A 22611-nucleotide genomic window follows, 5' to 3' on the forward strand; every position below is an offset into this window, starting at 1 on the left:
GTCAACTAAGATGACATGTATTATTTTTCAATATTTTTTTTCATAAATTTTAAGGGGACCGTAATTCTTTAACATGGTATTTTAAATACACTTTGTGAAAACTTGGGGCCATGGTCCCTGCATATATACTTCCATTTTCAATTTTATATGAAAAATATAATTCTGTTTATATCTTGTAATGAATCCAGCACATTAATTGTTGTAAAAAAAATGCTGATTGTTGCAGATGTGCTGCAGGCTTCTGATCAGAGAAGAAACCATTGTTGGCAGCTACAAATGCGAGATAATTTCTTTAATATAGGAGTTTACAATGTTTTGTATTTAAGTAATGAACTGCAAAATCTTGTTTCCAGAAACTTAGTATGCTATTCTTGTATTTATTGTATAATATATTTGTAATGCTGTTTGTTTTTCATTATTGTGCTTAGATCTGTGATATCTAAAATTTCACCCACTTCATATTCATCTTCAACAATGCTTTCTACTATATTCTGCTAGTGCAGCTATACTTAACTGTGAATCAAATTTGTGCATGAGAAGAAGAATGCAAGATACCCTATTTGTTCCTAGTTACTACCAGTATATTTGCATCCTTGTGTTAGATCCCTTCTGTTCATGCACTTTTGCTTTGCCAAAAGTAGCAAGCAGAGCATTAAAAATTGCATAAGCTAGTTTTAGGTTGCTGGACTTATCACATTTTATCTATTTATCTCACAGTTATCACGAAGATAGAAAAGGGTATATCAGTAAATGAAATTCACACAATGAATGCTAATTTGAAATTCTCTCTCTTCCGTAGCACCAATATGAGAGTGCCAATTAGATCCCATCATCTAGTCCTTATTTTAGGAATAAGTTTCATAAGAAAAGGGAAAGGATCATAGGCAGTCTAAAACACAACTTCATTTCATGCAGTTTCGCCATTTCTTTTGCAATACTAATTTTTCATTTTTCTGGCAGCTTTAGGCGAAGTTTCCCTAATTTAGGAATAAATGCCTTAATTCTAATCACTAGTTAGCAATTACTCTATCATCACCATCCATCTTATATCTTTTGTGTTCTCTATTCTCTTTCGTTTTGTTTAAAGAGATTCTCATCCTAAAATAGTGTTCTACATATCTAGTCTTCATGTTTTTCTCTATATTCAATGAGATTTCGGGTGAGCCAGTTGAATACATTTATAAACCACATGGAGGAATTGATGGTGGTATACGCAGCAATATTTGTTTCCTAGACAGTAGACACTATCCTCACCGACTGAAGGCTATGGATATTAAGGAATCCTTTGACAGAGTAAGTATTTCACCAAGACCAAGACTCTATGTGGGTCCCAACTAATAGTTATATTCCGATCTTGTCGATAAAGTGAAGACGCGCGTTTGAACCAAAAGATTTTTCAAAAAATCGATAATAATAAACTCAACTTATTTATAATTATGCTACTATTTTTTAACATTCATTTTTATAAAATTGATGTTAAAATAACAACATTAAATGTATATTTTCTAGTGTTATATAAAGGGTTCGACAAGCTAGATTGAGAGAAATTCAGAATCTGCTACGCTCATTCTCCTCATGCTATTCCATTGATCAAGGGTCCTATCATCTTAGCTCATTGGTATGCTCCTCTCATTCAAAATATTCAGAATATGTCTTTACCTAAAAATATTAATTAATATGTGACACTTACACCCAACTAAGAATAGTAAATTTGTGGAAGGGCTTTGCACACTTGAAAAATAAAATTATTAGAGATATTTATAAAGACATTACAATATAATGAATTAATGGTTGTTTGTTAATCCCTGATAAAATTGAGTGGAGCTTGAAGACCAATAAGTATATTACAGGAAATTAGTTAAAAGAATCTCTTAATAAATAATATAGTTGAGAATTTGATTTTTATTTGAGTCTAATAATAATAGAATACGAATATTTTAAATGTTATTGTTATATAATAATGATATATATAATAATAATTAGACAAATTATAGTGTTTATTATATTCATACTGATTGTATGAGTACGAAATAGTGATATTTTTGTATTATAATATAAAGATTATGTTTTAAATAAATAGCATATAAATTAGAATTTTTTAAAATTTTTCACATGTATTGAAAATATTAGTACTTTAAAATAATGATAAAAAAAGATGATATTGTCGTCTTCTTTGTTTTCTAACTTTTTTAATGGGTTAGAAAATTAAACACACAATCACATCCAAATTTAAAAGTAAAACGATTGTATAGACTTTAAAATTATTAGTCTTTGTGGAAATGTTATATCAAGACAAATTAATTAAGTTTGCATTTTCTGCGCTTTAGCCAAATGACAAATGATATTTATTCATCTTAGTTCTTAGTAGACTTTTCACAGTATGATGTCAACCCTAGAAAGACTTGGAAATATTCTAACGTGCAAGGACTTTTTTATTTATTGGGGACCAAAGATTGTGCAAAAACATTAGTGTAAAGATAAATTAGTATTGCATTTCTCGTACTTTGACAAAATAACACATCATATTTTTGGTGGGTTTAAATAATTGTTTTTTTCCCTATAAAATTAAGGATTTTTTTTGCACTTTAATATATAAAGATTTTTTATATATATTTTAGTGCTTGTAATTTTAATATTTGAATTTATTGTTTGCTATCAACTATGAATAGGTTACTGATTATGTAAGAGTGATGTTGGTAGTTCATTGTCCTGTCGACAATATCAATAGTTTGACATGCTATTATATGTAAATTTTTTGGTAAATTGAATTATTACATTTTCATATATTTAAAATAATTGATGATGTTAGATTAACTTATAAGAAATTAAAAAAAAAACATAATTTACTAAAAATAATTACATATTATTTATTATTAAAATCTTTATAAGTTAATTAACGGTTAATGTAATTCCATGTTAGATCGTCAATTAATATTTTTACTTGACAATAAAGATTAAATATTTTTTTAAGTTTGACCAGGCCTAAAATAAAAAACTTTGAAAAACTAAAGCAGAAAATACACTAATTTATAGTAGCTAAAATGATGTTTAAGCCTTGTTTGTGTTAATTTTACATAGACTTTTTCTAAGCATGGTGCTCGTTAAAGTGACAAACTCAAATACCTTTTATGGGCACCTCACGTGTCATTTAATGACGTTACAAAAATTTCCTTGATAATGTAAAAATAGAATCATATTTATAATTTTTATTTATTAAATTTTTAACATCATTTTTTTGACGAATTATCTGATGAAATTTTAGTTATTACGACATTCTGCTACAATATGAAGTATATCTTCATGAACCTGTAATTAATATACGAAATCATTTTATTACACAATTATATAATTATTGATTTTTTTTATTTTAAATTCTAATTTTTTTCTTGAAGAATGGTAAGATTTTGTAAGAGTAATTTTTTAAAAGCCATTTCTTAATTAAAGAAAAAAAAATCAAATCACAACATATAAGAAAATATTTATTAGACGTGATTGATTAACATGGCAGTATCAAATGAAACAAGAATGGTTTCCCTCTCATATTTTTCTTTAAAAAAAATTATATATACAGGTTAATTAATTTTTTATATAAAATATAGTTATGAAATTTATTAATTAACATAATTTTGTATGTTTAAGCTTGTTATTATTTTACTCCTCCACTACTTATCTTCTGGATATGTTCATGTTAATTAATCCCTATTAAATATTTTAATCCCCAGCATATGAACACGGAAGATTCCAGCCAAAAGATATAATTGAACACAGAGAATACCATCTTTTTTTTTGGTCTAGAAGAATACCACCTGTTTAAGAGAACATGCATCTACAAGTTATTGGTGGTTTTTTCTTCTTCTTATGATAGCATAGAAGAATATTATTGTGAAAATTCAGAAGTTAATTTGTCTTATCACATGAAAGTTTGAGGACACAATTTCTGCCCAAAACATAAGCTCCCACTATCTACTTCATCAACAGACTACATATATGTGATATGATTCTAAAAACAAAACACTTATAAACAGCCAGTTCAGTTAAATCCAAGCAATTGTTTTCCAAGTCTGCCAACCCTTAAAATATGGGTTAGAAAATTAAGCTCGCCAATCACATCAAAAAGGAAAATTCAAACATGCCCACAAAAATATTTAAATCAAAAGAAAATTAAAGGAAACTCACGCTGATACATTAGTTTGTGGAAAAAATCTGTCTTCACGGTATTCTTTTTCCATACTAGGGTCCGTTGACTGATACATCAGCTAATCGCTATCAAGTTTCAAATATATCAACCAAATATTGAGATAAATGCCACAAAATAAAAAATAAGAAAGAACCCCGTGCATTTACATTATCTGAAATTCTTTCAATGGTATCTGGTCCAAGAGAAAATTCCAAAAGCAAATTTATTTTAAAGGATATAAAAATACAATAAAAAGAATATTTTTACACCAGGAAATATGTAAAATGAATAAATAAGGAGAGAAATATTTATGTTCACAATATAACATGCTAGACAGAATTATCAATTGTTAATGACACAACGACGTGTAAACTAAGACAAAGGCTCTAAGTCAATTCTCTTTCCTCTCAATATTTTATCCCGAGTAGCGATTTTTACATCACATCTTATCCTAAAATTATAAGGCTCATATTTATAATTTTTTCTTCATTTATTATATGGTACTCAACTTTTTCATTTCTCTATCATGTGAGACTTCGGTTAGTACTTGTACTTTAATAATCTTTTCCCTCAAGTTTGTGTCTCTTTCACATGTTAGCCTTCCCCTAGAGCATAAGCCATTTTTAATCTAGGAATATTCAATTATGACTCTTAGAGCATAATTGTTACTGCCCCCAGCTTGTCTAGCCATTGTTACAACATGTTCTAGTATCTTGCACTATTGCAACACCTGCAACTTTGCTACTTGACATTCATGCATGAATTTATCCATCAGAAAGACTTTTGATACAAAGAACTCTATATACATGAATCCATCGACGTCATCTTACTCGTCTATGTCAGTGACCAAGTCAAACCATTGACTCTGATATCAATTTTTTGAAAAATCGAAGAGAGTAAATACGAGAGAGATTTTCCGCAATAGGTCACCAAACAAATTATATAAGTGAACTTGACACTATCATCTTAACACTCCCATGCTTATTTTTGAATAAAAAAGCTGTAGGTGGATTCTAGAATAATTTTAATAGCATAAGAGATAGGCAAAACCAAAACATAGTTTTAGTTCACAAACTAAACAGGATCTAGACTTGTATGTGAGCCCCTCATTTCCAAAATCCAACCCCATCCTCTATTAGCTGTCCCAATCATAGAAGTAGCACAATGCATAATATTAATTTAAAGCATAACAAACTATATATGTTCAAGAGCCAACCACTAATGTAAAGTGTGCTAAGCCAGTTCGTATACATACGCAGTAGGGTTAGCTACGTTAGAGCCTAACAGAACGGAATATTGAATGGCTGGTTCTGGAATTTGATCAATTACAATGTAATTCGGTAAAATTTGTTTTAAAACTTCATAGAAAATATCTTTTTTTTCTATGCTCATTCAACCCTGCTCTTAGACATTAACTTATTTATAAGTAAAAATCAGAATGCAGGGGAGAGTGAATATGATACGGCTTACCAGTAGGAAGAGGACTTCTAAGAACACCTGAGAAGTGTAATGTACAACAAGAATACAGTTTCGTGGGAATCAATTTTCAATTTCCTATGCATTTAGATAGCGAACTAGTAATTATTATAATTTCGAAAACAAAAGTGGTCAGAAGATCAACATGTCCTCACTTATACAAACTCAATCGATGGCACAAAAAAACAAAATTCCTGTTCAATTTCCATTCCATGTCTGGAGCAAAAGTACTTCCACAACAGCAATGGGAACAAAATAGCGTGCATAATGCAAATTGGTATTAATGACTGCTACAATTTTGTAATCTGCAGCATATATCAAAGCTTTGGAGGATGCTATTGCTGTTCTTATCCAAATTGCAATTAATGCCTATTGACTCTGGGGATTGTAATTTCTTTTTGCTTACATAGTACCTTTTTGTGTTGAGGATTTCTTCCTCCCATTAATAACAAGTTTGGTTGTTGACAATTTGGCAACTCTGATTTTAATATATGATAACATATTCTGATCCACGTGAGTTAAGGGTGAAAGATTAACTAAAATAGTAATAGGATTTGGTGCTATGTTTTATTCAAATTCAGCTGAAAAGTTCATGATGTGACATTTTGTTGTTAGGTCCAATCCAATATTGTTCTAGAGGATTCTAGTAGTTTCGATGATGTCTTATATGTTTTACAACTTCTGTTTTTATTTTATATTTTCGCTTCTCTGAACTGTCTTGGTTTTTAACTCAAACGAGATTATTTCTTTTATATTTCTAAGAGAAAAATTTCTTATCTGCTCGTTACAGACAATGGTTATGATATCTATATGTGAATAATAAATTCAGTTAGCACTGCTGATTTTGTATGCTCTTTTTCCAATCTACTCTGATGTCTTATCAATAAATATTCTGGAAATGGTTATCACATAGACGCCAAGCACTTTAATTGCATAATTCTAACATCATGTTTTAGAGCTGACTCTTTTTGTTATATTTTTCCCAGTGCAAGTAAACCTCTGGAAAAGAGCTGCACTAGAGCAATGTTTTGTTTCCACAAATTAAGAACCATATATGACAGAAAGCTTTTTTTTTTTTTTCTTTATTTGGAGCTAAGGATAGTATGACAAAAGTTTCTGTAACAATATTATGTATGTAACATGTCGTCAATTGGAATGAAGAATTATGCCTAATCTGATGTTTATGCTTCCAAGTCTCCTATTCAGGATCAAGCTTCAGGCACCAAAGAGAAAAGTGGCGATTTTAAAGATTGTTGTGTCTCTGAACATCAAGCCAGAGACAAATGTGGTGCAGCAGGATGTAACAGACAAGTAAATACACTATATAGAGGACGAGTTGTATCAAGTTTCCTAAAGATTATGGTATATATATGCCAAATCAATAGGTTTTTCCAAACACTCATTTTGCATTGCATAGCAAACATCAATACTACATAGTACATATCGCACTCATTCAGCTATTCATAAAGCTTTCATCCCAGATTGAAATTTTGAAGCTAATAGGCCATAAACTGCAAATTCCGTGCTTATTTCGTGTTATTCATTTATTTTATTATATTTTCATGCCAGAGATGTGAAAAGCTGGCGGATTCACTTCTAATTTCTAATATTCATTTGAACCTGTCTTCGACCTTAGGTGTGGGAACAGTCTCATTAGCGTCTTTAGATTTTTTTCTTATTTGGAGTAAATTATAGATAATACACTCGTGCATATGTTATGTTTATACATAAATATTACTATTATTATTTTTAAATAAAGCTTGTTTTATTGTTCTGATTTCGTTTCTAAAATTATAGCGTGTGTAAAATGCGCTCTATTTTATATTAAGTTGACATATAAACGATTATAAAAATGAAAGTTTCATTATTCTGATTACGTTCTAAAATTATAGCAGATGTGAAATCTATTTAATTATAATATTATAAATTCTGAGCCAATTGTTAAAATTTTTAATGTGTTGACTGGTTAGTGAAAAGGGACTGTGTGATGAAGACCATTTGTTGGGCAACAACTTTTCCTCAACTACCTTTGGTATGTGTATGAACTATGAACACATTGTTCTATTTTCCATAAGATATATGGGTTCACCTTGTTTCACCGTTCTTGCTGAGGCCTTTAAGGTTTCGTCAACATTGTTCTCATGGTTTGATTAAAAAATAACATTTGTTAGGTAATTAACAACGCAGAGCACGCAGGGCAATTCATTTATATATGAGAGGTTGAAGACAGGTGTCTTTAATTTTCCACATGTTCTTATTTTCTCTCCTCTTCTTTGCCTTCAACTCACTACTTAATTATAACCCTTACGTTTCTTTTATTTTGAGTCCTTTAATTTCATACTAAAAGCAAATTAAGACAATAATTTAGTACAGTTTTTTTTCCTTAACAATTGACATTTACAAATTCAGCAAACATTGACCTTTACAAGGACTAATTAAGGGACAATAAATACAACAAATTTGAATAAAAAGGTACTTAAAACCTTCAAATCTGCATTTGATTTTTTCACTTTGTGTTGTCGTTGTCTTATGAGCAACAATACATTGGTAGCCTTTTCTCGTGCTAAAAGCAAAGGAAACTGAACTCCAAATCAGATGCAGTTTGAATTTGTCATTTTGAGTAGTCATTGGTATGATGATGACCATTGTGAGCAAAGAAGGGACACAAAATGATGTGTTTGCAAGAGATGCCTTGCTGTCTGGGTAAGGTTTAAATTACTTTCTGAATTTTTGAATTAATTTGTTAATTGTAATTATTTGGCTTCATTTTATTATACCCAATTGTACGTAGAATCAAAGGAAAGTCGCTTTTGTTCTACACTACAGTTTTCGTACAAGTTAGCATTTTTTATTGGAGTTCGTTACTTCAATTAGTCACATGTTCTTAATATGTACTTTTAGGCATTAATTAGTATGATACCCGCGTGATTGCATGGGTCCCTTTGATTTTTTTCCAGTTAAGTTTGTTCTTATTATTTTATTTTTTTATAAATATCATAATTAGGAGATTTTTTCCTCTGTGAGACTTTGAAGTATCTCTGCATATTTTAATTCTTTAAAGATTAATTCTTAATTTAAAACTTAGTCATGATTAAAGTTTATCACCTTTTGCCAAGAACGTCTTGTGTGAGAAGTTTCTATTTGTTCTATAAGTATTGCAACTAATTTTTACCTCCAAAAGTTAAGTGTTTAATTATTTGTATCTGTTCTTTTTTTAACTATTTTAATTATAATTTTAATACTATAATAATAATAATGTAATTTTCGTCATTGTAAAAAAATAGAAACCTTTTGCCATTTTCTTTTTATCGACATATTTGAAAGGAAGATAGTAAACCTATGGTGCTGTAAGAAAAAAAAATCACTATTGATTGATTTCTATGAATTATGGGGTGCTGTTCCCAACTGTTTTTTAATAAAAATTTCAAATTAAAAATAAAATATAACTAAGTAATTAAAATTAGGAGAAAAATGGAAACTGCGTCTCCTATACGTATAAAATTTATATCCTTCTTCCTTTCAGTATGGTAATGGCATGGTGTGGATATGTCTTTCAAGATACGTCAACTGGAAGCAATATTTCCCTCCTTTCTCACTGGTAATAACGAAATAACCAATTTTTTTTTTTTTTACAAAGAAACGTATATTTTAATAAAGGCTATGAATTAATTAAGGACATGATCTCGTCAGCCACTTTTAAACCTTTCCCTTTTTGCTTTTTCTGTTCTGAATTATTACATAATGCATGTGACCACATATATGCCGTGCCAAAATTACACACACTAACAAAACCTAACAATAGATATTTCTTGTGCAACTCATTAGACATAAGCTAGCCCTCTTAAACAAAGTAACATTGTAGGAACAATTTTAGTCATACATGCATTAGACGAACCATAAAGAAAAGTGTCTTCCAAGTAATAAGCTACTTTGGTCTTTTGCTTTGCAGCACCCACCTGGCCTCCTCAACTACCTTTTCTCTAGCTTAGAGAGGTAAAAGGAGAGAGAGACTGAACTTTGTTTTGATATGGGCCAAACTTGGGGTGATTGCAACATTCCTAGCAAGAACCCTACTTTTGTTTGTTAGTACACTTTAAAGGAATAACTAGTTGCCTGCCTTTGCCTATTGTCTTATTTGTTGGTGACCCTTGTCATTGTCAACAATATAGTTTGGATAAATAAATGTTTATTCCTTCTTGAATGCATTCTAATTAAAATATGATGGTGGGGGCAAAATAGGTTTGGGATTGGAATCGAAGAGATGATATGCTTGCATATTGATATGGTCAAGTTGTGACTTTGACTTATCTTTATGTTCACATCATATATCATTCCCCCCCTATATAGGGCTATATGTACAGTTTTAACAAAATCAAGTTTAAATCATGAGCATCATTATCAAAATTAGTTTTGTTAGCACGGTTAGTTTGACAAATTCGAATGCATAATTATATTGTTGTTCTACATTGCTTTTATGTTTCAGAGACTCCAATAATGTGTGGTGGAGCCAAATTTTCAGGTTAATGGTAGTGGGTGTAAAGTATATTAATTGTATGGTATGGAAAGAGAGGAAAAAAAACACTATTTTATCAATTTGGGTATATATAGGATATTATCAAGGTTTTAATTAAACTGCAGTCTAAAATAAATGCAATAACGGCCATAACATTAAGATTTTTAAGGTTTATAAAATCAGATTTCAACAACAATACTTACTATACATTTTACTACTTTTTTTTTTACTTAAGATTTTTCAGGACTTTACATTCATGATGACCCACAACTCGACAATTTAAAATCATAGATGTGATAACAATCATATTATCTGCTCACAATCATACATTCCTTTCCTTCCCATGGCATTAGTACCTCTCCCAAACTAAACCTCTTTAACTGCATGTAACTCAAGTACTGATCAACTTTTCAATGTATGATTTACAATAGTTAGAATAATAATTACCAAAAAAAAAGGATTAGAGATGTAAGGAATGAAGATCTGAAAGTGTGACACCCATGGTTTATTACAGTTCATCAGTATGACAAATCTGGCTTTTATTGTGTTCTTTTCTTTCCATACCTACATTGTTATACACCCACTGACACTTTACCTGAAAATTTGGCTCCACCACGTTAGAATCTCTGAAACATAAAATGAAAGCAATGCAGGATAATAATAAGACCATGCATATCGAATTTGCCAAACTAACAATGATAATAAACTTTTCGTAATGGTGCATATGCTTTAAACTTGATTAATTTCGTTTGTAATCTCTTCAGTCCCATACATCTTAATCTTTTAGATGGTTCAATAGGAGTTTTGTTATAGTAACTACATTTATCTTGCTATATGACGAAGTAATCTCTGTCCTAAAGTTTAGAGCAATGCGTCAAAGTGAAACTGGCAGAAAACAAGTATTTCGGCTTCAACCAAATCCTACTTATCCTCTTTTTATTACTTCCTAATTAACTTTCAATATAGTATTATTGAGGTAAATGCACCTAAAATAGCAACGAAACACAATTGATTAGTAGTTTTCCAAATGAATTGTCATAAAGAAAATCATAAAAAGCATCCAGATCTAGAGCAAAAGTATAAGTTGACACACAAAATAAGGTTTTAAAACAAAAACAAGTTATAGACAAAATAGTCTTAAAAACATCTCCTTCAACCTTACCTTTGCAGTTGAAGTTTCATACCTATAGTGTCTCATGCTAGCCGATAGTCATCTTATCTTCATATATTCAAACAAAATAAAAATTTCTATTTTAACTTTTTTCCTATTATTTGATATCAGAACAATTATCTAAGCAAAATTGAGCATAAGTGGTTTGAAATTAGAATATAGTAACTTTAGAGCATGATTTGACAATGAATATTAAAAAGTATTTTTTCATACATAAATTTGAAATTTAAATTTTGGAAATTATTTTTTCTTAGTTTCAGAATTTAAACTCTGCAACAATGAAACTACACTCATCAATATTTAGGGTAATTAAAAAATTGAAGCGAGGTGTGAAATAACAAAAAACAATGGCCTTATGTAAATCAAACAAAACTCCATCATTTGAGACCCAATTAACGGGTAGAATATCTAACCGAAATTAAAAAAAAAAAATGCAAGCATGAGCCATATGAGGGATGTGTTTGGGACACCAATCATTTTTGTTGGTACACCCAACAGTTTTTTAAAATACCAAAAATACCCACCAAAATGTCCTTTTGGGTATTTTTGATTATACACAGCAAATTAGTTTTTTCATTTCTGCAACACCTTTCTTTTTTGGGAAATCGCACTCCCTTTTGTGTAACTTTCTTCCGTTAGTGTCCTTTTGTAAGTGTTTGTAATCGTCGGTGATGTACACGTGTTGTTTACGGATATACGATGAAATTCAGTGATTTTTTGTTGTCGAAGAAGAAGAGGTGCAATTTTTTTTTCAAAACATACAGATTGGCAATTCGTATGATTCATATGAATCTGTACAAACCATACAGATTGCCAATTCGTATGAACCATACGGATTGTCAATCCGTATGTTTTGAATTTTTTAAAATTATTATTTATTTAGAATTTTTTATACATTTAATTTATTTACAAAATCTGATAATTAAACAAATTTGACTTAATGTTGTATTTAGATATTTATTACAATAATTAATAGTTAAACAAATTTAGTATTTATTTGAATGATGTATTTGAATGTATATTACAGTGATTGAAAATTAAACAAATATGATATTTAATTAAATGATGTATTTAGATGTTTATTACAACAATTGATAATTAAACAAATTTTTTATTTTTTTACATATGTAAATTTTTATTAAACTTATGATTTTTATTTACAAATTATATGTATAAAAAATTAATTATTAGATAAAATTAATCATCACAAAATTTATTATGTAAATTTACATGTACATTACACATATATTAGAATTTTTAGTATTATATATAATGACATTAATTATTTTATAACATAATTGGTTTATTAGTTCGGTTGATTAGAACATTGTATTAATAATGCAAAAATAATAGGTTCGATTCTTACTTGAACCATTAATTTGTAAAACATATTTTAAAAAAAATTCGTATCAATTTTACAGAAGGCCAAACTGGAATTTCACATGTTATACTTTCTGGAAAGATTTTTTTGAAATACACTTAACTTCCTTTTTTTTTTTTTGTATTTCATAGATGACCTTTTTGGAAAGGCAGCTCTAGAAAAACAAAAACATATTTCTGGAAAGGCTTTTTTGGAAATATAGAAAAGTGTATTCCAAAAGAACAAAAATAACTTTCAGAAAGGTCTTTCTAGAATACATTAATTTTTTTTTATATTTCAAGAAAGGTTTTTCCTAAATTATATTTTTGTACATTTGAAAAGGCCTTTCCACAACTATAAAAAAATTAGTGTTATGAAAAGGCATTTCCAGAATATGTTTTTATATTTCTGAAAAGGCTCTTCAGGAGTTATGTTTTAGACTTCTAAAAGGACCTTTGCAGAATTATGTTTTTATACTTTTGGAAAGGCTTCTATGAAAGAATAAAAAATTGTATATTCTTGAACTTTTATTTTGTTCCTAACTTCGTCGGAGGCTTTGTGCTTTCTTTTCTGCATTAGGCTGGTTCGGTGGTGGTGTAAGGAGGTTGCAACAATGGCGTTTGGGTTGACAATCGACAGTGGTTTCGGTGGAGGCTTGGCTTGCTTGGGAGAGACAGGGTATTTGTGTCCATTCGGGTCCTTTGGAGGTGCAAAGAGCAAAAAAGGGAGGTGCAAGAAGAAAAAAGGGAGATCCAGAGAGTAAAATCCAAGTTATTGTTGTTAGGGATCTACTGAAAGATGGGTACTGGGTAGCCTTTACCGGATGTGTTAACCAGATTTGAGAATTGTTTCCGTCCTTGTCAAGAGAGATGAAAATCATCTCTCCTTTTCACCTTTTCACTAAAATCTACTCAGTTATGCAAATAGCTTGGGAGAATCATTTTAGGAAGACCTTACTCGAGTGTCTCTTGAACAGTTGTTCACCCTTATTAATAAGGGTTGTCGTCAATTCAATCCTTACTTTCACATGATGGATCTCATCATGAGTATGCTGGCTAGGAACCAAACTAAAATTTTTTGTTTAGGGGCTTTGCCCCTTCTTGAAACCAAAAAAAGAAAGAAAGAAGTAACTTTTTTTTACGCCTGCTCTTAGAGATTCCACATGTTACAAATCGATTTTTTATAATTAAATTAGGCACAAATTTACATTTTAAGATAATATTAGAGCTTATCTTAGTAAGTCTTGTTGGGCTATTGTTATTGAACTACTTGTATATATCAAATCTTGCAAACTTCATGCTCGAGAAATTTTAATGTGTGTGTTGTATAGTAATGATACTAAAATAATATATATAAGTGGATGACATTTGTCACTTTATAATCTAGTTTTATATGATTGAGAGATTTATACCCACATTCTAAGATATCATTTTTTTTATTTTGTTATTCACACTCCCTTATTTTTTTTCAATAATGCTCTTTATTAATAATCATAGTTTTGTTGTTTCAAAATTTAATCTTTAAAAGTCTATCTATATGCTTCAGAATTAAACATTTGAAAGTCAATTCCACATTTCAGGATTAAATTTCTAAAAGTCTATTTGTATATTAAGATGAAAGTCTCTCTTCTAATTTAGATGAAAGTGAAACTAAAATTTTGTAATTTTCAAAATATTCCAAACAATAGTAGATCAAACAAGATGTTAAAGAGAGTGTTTTAGATACATTATTACTAACATTTTAATTTTTTTGTCCTGAGATCATGGTTGTCTTTTGACTCAGAGAGTCAAAGACTAATTTTGCTTATAATATGGTTGTCAGTGATCAAAGATAATTTTTATGCACAATAAAAATCAAATATTTGTTTTCTCGTTAAATATATCATTTTTCACATGTGAACACAACTATTATTTCTATTAATTTTAATTGTGTAGCAAACAGTGTGCATTTACATAATTCCAAAATTTAAATACAAAAGGTTTTATGCATATAATTTTTAGAATTTAAATTATGAAACTCACTTCATTTTTAACATAATTCTGAAGTAATGATACTACACTCACTTGTAAGAGCGATATTATTGGAAAAAAATAAAATAAAAATTTAGTGGGTGTAGTGAAATTGAGGTGCTAAAAAGAAATTTTAGAAGAAATGCAAAAAAAAATGTCATGACATCCAATCACTTTACTTTAAAATTGATTTTAATCAAAATTATTATTTTAAAAATCAATTTTATTCTAATTTTTATAAATACTCATTCAAATACTTATTCGTGCATCTTGTTGCTCCAAAGATTTTTCAGGAAGCATCAACATTATTGCGGAGTTATTAACATCTTTTTGCAACACACAATATTCTTTTAGCCGAGCCGAGATGAACGATGGGATACTCAAATTGCAATTAATATTTTTTCAAGGAAAAATATGATTGGTTTGGACCTGTTTCAATTAATAATTGATTAATAACATCAGGGAATATTGCTTGATTATGACAATTAGTTCAATTATATTGCTCCTATAAACACTAGGGTTGATCAGAAAATAAGCTAATAAATGTATTGACTTCTCCTTTTTCAATACGATACAATGTTTATGGTTGGAAGGACCACCTCTTGAGGTGTGCCAGTCATTAGTTTTTATTGTTAGAAAATAGAATTCTCGTTTTTCCTTTTAAAAAAATTATGTATTTCATTTTAAAAATACTATAATATATAATATATAAGTTATATCAAATTAAAAATATTACTTAATATGTCTTTACCTAAAAATATTAATTAATATGTCACACTTACATCCAAGGAAAAAAATATAAAAGTAAATTTGTCGATGTGCTTTGCACACATGAAAAATAAAATTATTAGAGATGTTAATAAAATTATTAGAGATATTTATAAAGATAGTACAATATAATGAATTAATGATTATTTGTTAGTCCATGAAAAAATAGAGCGGAACTTGAAGACCAATAACTACATTATAGGAAATTAGTAAAAAGAATCTCTCAATAATAATATAGTTAAGAATTTGATTTATATTTGAGTCTTATGATAATAGAATACGAATATTGTAGATGTTATTGTTATATAATAATGATGTATATATATATATATATATATATATATATATATATATATATATATATATATATATATATATCATAATAATTAGATAAATTATAGTTTTTATTATATTCATACTGATTGTATATATGAGTATGAAATATTGATATTTTTGTATTGTAATATAAATATGATATTTTAAATAAATAGTGGGATATACATTATATTTTTTGTAAATTTTTACATGTATCGAAATATATTAGTATTTTCAAATAATGACAAAAAATAATATTTTCGTCTTTTATGTTTTCTAACTCTTTTGATGGGTTAGAAAATTAAGCACACAAACACATCAAATTTAAAAAGTAAAATGATTATATAGACTTTGAAATTATTAGTCTTTGTAGAAATTTTATATAAAGACAAATTAAGTTTCCATTTTCTGTGCTTTAACAAAATGACACGTGATATTTATTGGTCTTAATTCTAAGTAGATTTTTCTTAGTATGATATCAATCCTAGAAAGTTTTAGAAATATTCTAACGTGCAACTTAAGTATGTTTTGGAAGAGAGGAAAGAAAATGAAAAAGGGTAAAAAAGGTTTAAAATTTGAATTTAAAAAATTAGAAGGAAAGAAAATTTAATTGGCCGAAAGTAACACACATTTCCATCACTCCCCTTTTTTATTTTTCTTCTTTTATACACCTTATACCTATTTTATATTTGGGGAAGACTAACAATACTCTTTTCTGTTATTTATTAAAATTTATAAAAAATCACAAATTTTAATTAATGGTTTCACATCAAAATTAAGAAATATATATAATCATTAAATAAAAAATAGAACTCACCAATTTAAATTTATAATTTGTAATAATTTTTAGTCAATAATATACAACATTAAAAAAAAGATTTTTTTTTCTTTATAACCAACAAAAGAGTACTAGACAGTGTCACTAACGATATTTCTCTTTTATATTCCCATCGGCGCAATCACTTTACCACTGGAACCACAACAACCATCACGCTGTCCCACAATTTTCTCTTATTACATTGGCTAAGTGCATTTTTTTTTATTTTTCCTTCGTATAACCTTTAATTTGGTTCACAATTAAGAGAACATGTCTTCTAGGCTTGAAGAGAGCATACTAAATACTTAGGAATTTTTGTCATTTCATTTATTCTCTTGAATTAGAAAATATATTAGGACCTTATTTTACTTTAGAGCATGCTAGTAATTTTAAACATTAAGATTTCTCTTATTTTTCTAAAATACTTTTTTTTATCAATTTTTTTAATTTAAATATATTTTTAGGTCCTTTAAATTTGGATTATCTTTTTTTTTTCCTCCAAATTTAATTTTTCATTTTTTAGTTCCTCAATTTTGAAAAATGTTTTTTAAACCCTCGTGACTGATTTTTGATGATTTAAATGCATAACTTGTGACATATTTAGGATGTTGCGTTTATCTTATAACCGGTTGACTGGCATGTTACCTAAAAGCATTGGTTTTCTATCAGAGTTGGAGCTTCTTAACTTGGCTGGGAATTCTTTGGAATAAAAGCATTCCAAATTAAAATACTTGCGGCTATCAGAGAACTCATTGTCTCTGAAATTTGTCCCGAGTTGGGTTCCTCCATTCCAGTTAATACAATTGGGACTCCGTTCTTGCGAGTTGGGCCCCACTTTTCCTAGTTGGCTCAAGACTCAAAGTTCTTTGTATATGCTTGATATTTCTGATAACGGGATTAATGACTCTGTACCAGACTGGTTTTGGAATAACTTGCAAAATATGATATTATTAAATATGTCTCACAATTATCTCATTAGTGCAATTCCTAATATATCATTGAAGCTTCCTAACAGACCGTCTATACTTCTGAATTCCAATCAGTTTGAGGGTAAAATTCCGTCATTTTTACTACAAGCTTCCGAGCTGATGCTCTCTGAAAATAATTTTTCAGATTTGTTTTCATTCTTATGTGACCAAGGCACAGCTTCAAATTTGGGCACTTTAGATGTGTCACACAATCAAATAAAGCGGCAACTGCCAGATTGTTGGAAATCAGTAAAGCAATTACTGTTTCTTGATTTAAGCAGCAATAAATTGTCAGGGAAGATTCCTATGTCCATGGGCGCCCTTGTTAATATGGAAGCCTTGGTTTTACGAAACAATAGTTTGATGGGTGAGTTGCCTTCTTCTTTGAAGAATTGCAGCAGTTTATTTATGCTGGACCTGAGTGAAAATATGTTGTCGGGTCCAATACCATCATGGATTGGAGAAAGTATGCATCAATTGATAATCCTGAACATGCGAGGAAATCACCTCTCCGGAAATCTACCCATTCATCTCTGTTATTTGAAGCGTATTCAATTGTTGGATCTTTCAAGGAATAACTTGTCAAGAGGAATTCCAACATGCTTAAAGAATTGGACTGCAATGTCTGAACAGAGCATCAACTCAAGTGACACTCAGTCTCATATATATTGGAATAATAACACTTACTTTGAAATTTATGGTCTTTACTCATTCGGAGGTTATACGCTTGACATAACATGGATGTGGAAAGGTGTGGAACGGGGGTTCAAGAATCCAGAGTTAGAGCTCAAGAGCATTGATCTTTCTAGTAACAATTTAATGGGTGAAATACCAAAGGAGGTAGGATATTTGCTTGGGTTAGTTTCTTTGAATCTATCAAGAAACAATTTGAGTGGAGAAATTCCTTCTCAGATTGGGAATTTAAGTTCACTAGAATCACTTGACTTGTCAAGAAATCACATCTCTGGGAGAATTCCTTCTTCTCTTTCTGAAATTGATTATTTGCAAAAATTAGACTTGTCACACAACTCTCTTTCTGGAAGAATCCCATCAGGAAGACATTTTGAAACCTTTGAAGCCTCTAGTTTTGAAGGAAACATTGATCTTTGTGGCGAACAACTTAACAAAACTTGTCCTGGGGATGGAGATCAGACAACAGAAGAGCATCAAGAACCACCAGTCAAAGGTGATGATTCAGTTTTCTATGAGGGATTATACATCAGCTTGGGGATTGGATACTTCACTGGATTTTGGGGCTTATTAGGGCCATTACTACTGTGGCGTCCTTGGAGAATTGCCTACATCAGATTTCTGAACAGGTTAACAGACTATGTATATGTAAGGTTATGGTGAATGTGGTGGGAAGTTTTGCTGAACGCTCCAAGGCAAAAAGGTATGTCCTAGATTTATTTTTCAATTTCATGGTTTATGTTCTGACTTTGTTTTATTTTACATATATCAAGAAATTGCTTCACTGATCAAAAAGAGCAATATGTATTTCACTTAGAGGAGGCCAAGAATAATAATAATTTAATCTAATTAATATTTAACTTGTAATTTTTTTTATATTTTTTATAAAGAAAAAATATACAACTATATTAAGCGTAAAACCATTACTATCTAATTAATTTTATCATTTATATGAAAATAAATAAATACATTTTTTATTCCTAATTATTAGAAACATAAACTCTTTCAAATATATTAATTATACATTCATAGAAGAAACAAATACATGCATTTCTTTAAAATGATTTTCCATAATTATAAATGTACACCTACACATTACAAATACTTTATTATTATCTTTAATTTCTTTTTATCTCACTTTTTACTATCACATTATCACATTATATTACCTATTATAAATACACTTCTCTTTCTTTTTTCTTTTTATCTCCCTAAGTGTCAACTAAGATGACATGTATTATTTTTCAATATTTTTTTCCATAAATTTTAAGGGGACCGTAATTCTTTTAACATGGTATTTTAAATACACTTTGTAAAAAACTTGGGGGCCATGGTCCCTGCATGTATACTTCCATTTTCAATTTTATATGAAAAAATATAATTCTGTTTATATCTTGTAATTAATCCAGCACATTAATTGTTGTAAAAAAAAATGCTGATTGTTGCAGATGTGCTGCAGGCTTCTGATCAGAGAAGAAACCATTGTTGGCAGCTACAAATGCGAGATAATTCTTTAGTATAGGAGTTTACAATGTTTTGTATTTAAGTAATGAACTGCAAAATCTTGTTTCCAGAAACTTAGTATGCTATTGTTGTATTTATTGTATAATATATTTGTAATGTTGTTTGTTTTTCATTATTGTGCTTAGATCTGTGATATCTAAAATTTCACCACTTCATATTCATCTTCAACAATGCTTTCTACTATATTCTCCTAGTGCAGCTATACTTAACTGTGAATCAAATTTGTGCATGAGAAGAAGAATGCAAGATACCCTATTTGTTCCTAGTTTCTACCAGTGTATTTGCATCCTTGTGTTAGACCCCTTCTGTACATGCACTTTTGCTTTGCCAAAAGTAGCAAGTAGAGCATTAAAAATTGCATCAAGCTAGTGTTAGGTTGCTGGACTTATCAAATTTTATCTATTTATCTCAATTATCACGAAAATAGAAAAGAGTATATCTGTAAATGAAATTCACACAATGAATGCTAATTTGAAATTCTCTCTCTTCCGTTGCACCAATATGAGAGTGCCAATTAGATCCCATCATCTAGTCCTTATTTTCGTAAGAAAAGTGAAAGGATCATAGGCAGTCTAAAACACAACTTCATTTCATGCAGTTTTGCCATTTCTTTTGCAATTTTCATTTTTTAATTTGTATTCTGCCATTTAAATTGATACACTTTTCTAAATGTTGTAAACTATCAAACTTCTAGTTTTATAAGAAGTCTGTCTGCAATAAATGGTATCATTAGTACTTAGTACATATTCTCACTGGTATCACTGAAAATATCTGTTGGAGATCGACTACCTTTTCAAGATAGGAGTGAACCACGTATGGTTCATCATGGGCTTAGCCTGTCAAATCATGATCATGATTCGTTGAAGGTTCACCACAAGTATTTACAATAAATCTATTGCAATACTAATTTTTCTTTTTTCTGCAGCTTTAGGCGAAGTCTCCCTAATTTAGGAATAAATGCCTTAATTCTAATCACTAGTTAGCAATTACTCTATCATCACCATCCATCTTATATCTTTTGTATTCTCTATTCTCTTTCGTTTTATTTAAAGAGATTCTCAATCCTAAAATAGTGTTCTCCGTCTCTAGTCTTCATGTTTTCTCTCTATATTCAATGAGATTTCGGGTAAAGCCAGATGAATACATTTAAAAACTAAATGCAATGTTGGAAGTCCCTAATTTAGGAGATCGTGGTGATTTTGAGGTTGTTATTTATGTGACCACATGGAGGAATTGATGGTGGTATACGCAGCAATATTTGTTTCCTAGACAGTAGACACTATCCTCACCTACTGGAGGCTATGGATATTAAGGAATCCTTTGACAGAGTAAGTATTTGATCACCAAGACCAAGACTCTATGTGGGTCCCAACTAATAGTTAACTTCCGATCTTGTCGATAAAATTAAGTGAAGACGTTTGAACCAAAAGATTTTTCAAAAAAATGACTCAACTTATTTATAATTATGCTACTATTTTTTTAACATTCATTTTTATACAATTGATGTTAAAATAATGACATTAAAGGTATATTTTCTAGTGTTATATAAAGGGTTCGACAAGCTAGATTGAGAGAAATTCAGAATCTGACTTGCTACGCTCATTCTCCTCATGCTATTTCATTGATCAAGGGTCCTATCATCTTGGCTCATCTGTATGCTTCTGTTATTTAAAATATTCAGAATATGTCTTTACCTAAAAATATTAATTAATATGTGACACTTACACCCAATTAAGAATAGTAAATTTGTCGAAGTGCTTTGCACACTTGAAAAATAAAATTATTAGAGACATTTATAAAGACATGACAATGTAATGAATTAATGGTTGTTTGTTAGTCCCTGATAAAATTGAGTGGAGCTTCGACACCAATAAGTATATTACAGGAAATTAGTTAAAAGAATCTCTCAATAAATAATATAGTTGAGAATTTGATTTTTATTTGAGTCTAGTAATAGAATATGAATATTGTAAATGTTATTGTTATATAATAATGATATATATAATAATAATTAGACAAATTATAGTGTTTATTATATTCATACTGATTGTATGAGTATGAAATAGTGATATTTTTGTATTATAAATATTTTAAATAAATAGCGTATAAACTATAATTTTTTAAAATTTTTCACATGTATTGAAATATATTAGTACTTTTAAATAATGATAAAAAAGATGATATTGTCGTCTTTTTTGTTTTCTAACTCTTTTAATGGGTTAAAAAATTAAACACACAATCACATCCAAATTTAAAAGTAAAACGATTGTATAAACTTTGAAATTATTAGTCTTTGTGGAAATTTTATATCAAGACAAATTAATTAAGCTTGCATTTTCTGCGCTTTAGTCAAATGACAAATGATATTTATTCATCTTAGTTCTTAGTAGACTTTTCACATAATGATATCAACCCTAGAAAGACTTGGAAATACTCTAACCTGCAAGGACTTTTTTATTTATTGGGGACACGTGCAAAGATTGTGCAAAAACATTAGTGTAAAGATAAATTAGTATTGCATTTCTCCTACTTTGACAAAATAACACATCATATTTTTGGTGGCACTACTAGAAATCAATCTATTTACGACGCGCCATCTACGACGGTTCTGAAGAATCGATTTAGAATATGACGCGGTGACAATTTTGTAATTAAGAGAACAAAAATTTGTTTTTACGTCGTACATTCTAAGGCGGTTATAAATAACCGTCTTAGAATGTGACACTGTGGCATTTCCGTAATTATCAAAAGGTTAGACAACGACGGGTTTAAAGCAAAACCGCCTTTGAATTCTTTTATTTCTTTCCCCTTTCCGTATTCCTC

At 29.3% G+C, this 22611-nt stretch overlaps 2 protein-coding genes and 1 pseudogene across 2 annotated transcripts in view; 2 read left to right on the top strand and 1 right to left on the bottom strand.

Moving 5' to 3' along the window:
* Window positions 1-19973, top strand: part of LOC114390431 (receptor-like protein EIX2) — a 38562-nt gene extending 18589 nt beyond the window's left edge. The window contains exon 2 of the mRNA XM_028351172.1: window positions 19713-19973. The gene's annotated coding sequence lies outside the window, so the exon portion shown is untranslated. The remainder of the gene's footprint in view (window positions 1-19712) is intronic.
* LOC114391304 lies at window positions 13492-13596 on the bottom strand (annotated as a pseudogene).
* LOC114390434 (receptor-like protein EIX2) lies at window positions 17356-19973 on the top strand. Its single transcript, XM_028351178.1, has 2 exons — window positions 17356-18967; window positions 19724-19973. Exon 1 carries the CDS (start codon window positions 17479-17481, stop codon window positions 18925-18927), a length of 1449 nt encoding a protein of 482 aa, XP_028206979.1. The 5' UTR covers window positions 17356-17478; the 3' UTR covers window positions 18928-18967; window positions 19724-19973.
* Window positions 19974-22611: the final 2638 nt, after the last annotated feature.

This window comes from Glycine soja, chromosome 16 (genome assembly GCF_004193775.1).
Source record: "Glycine soja cultivar W05 chromosome 16, ASM419377v2, whole genome shotgun sequence".
In the NCBI taxonomy this organism is placed as follows: Eukaryota; Viridiplantae; Streptophyta; class Magnoliopsida; order Fabales; family Fabaceae; genus Glycine; species Glycine soja.

Coding starts and splice junctions, on each gene's coding strand:
- LOC114390434 (XM_028351178.1), top strand. CDS start 17,479: ATGCTTGATATTTCTGATAACGGGATTAATGACTCTGTACCAGACTGG.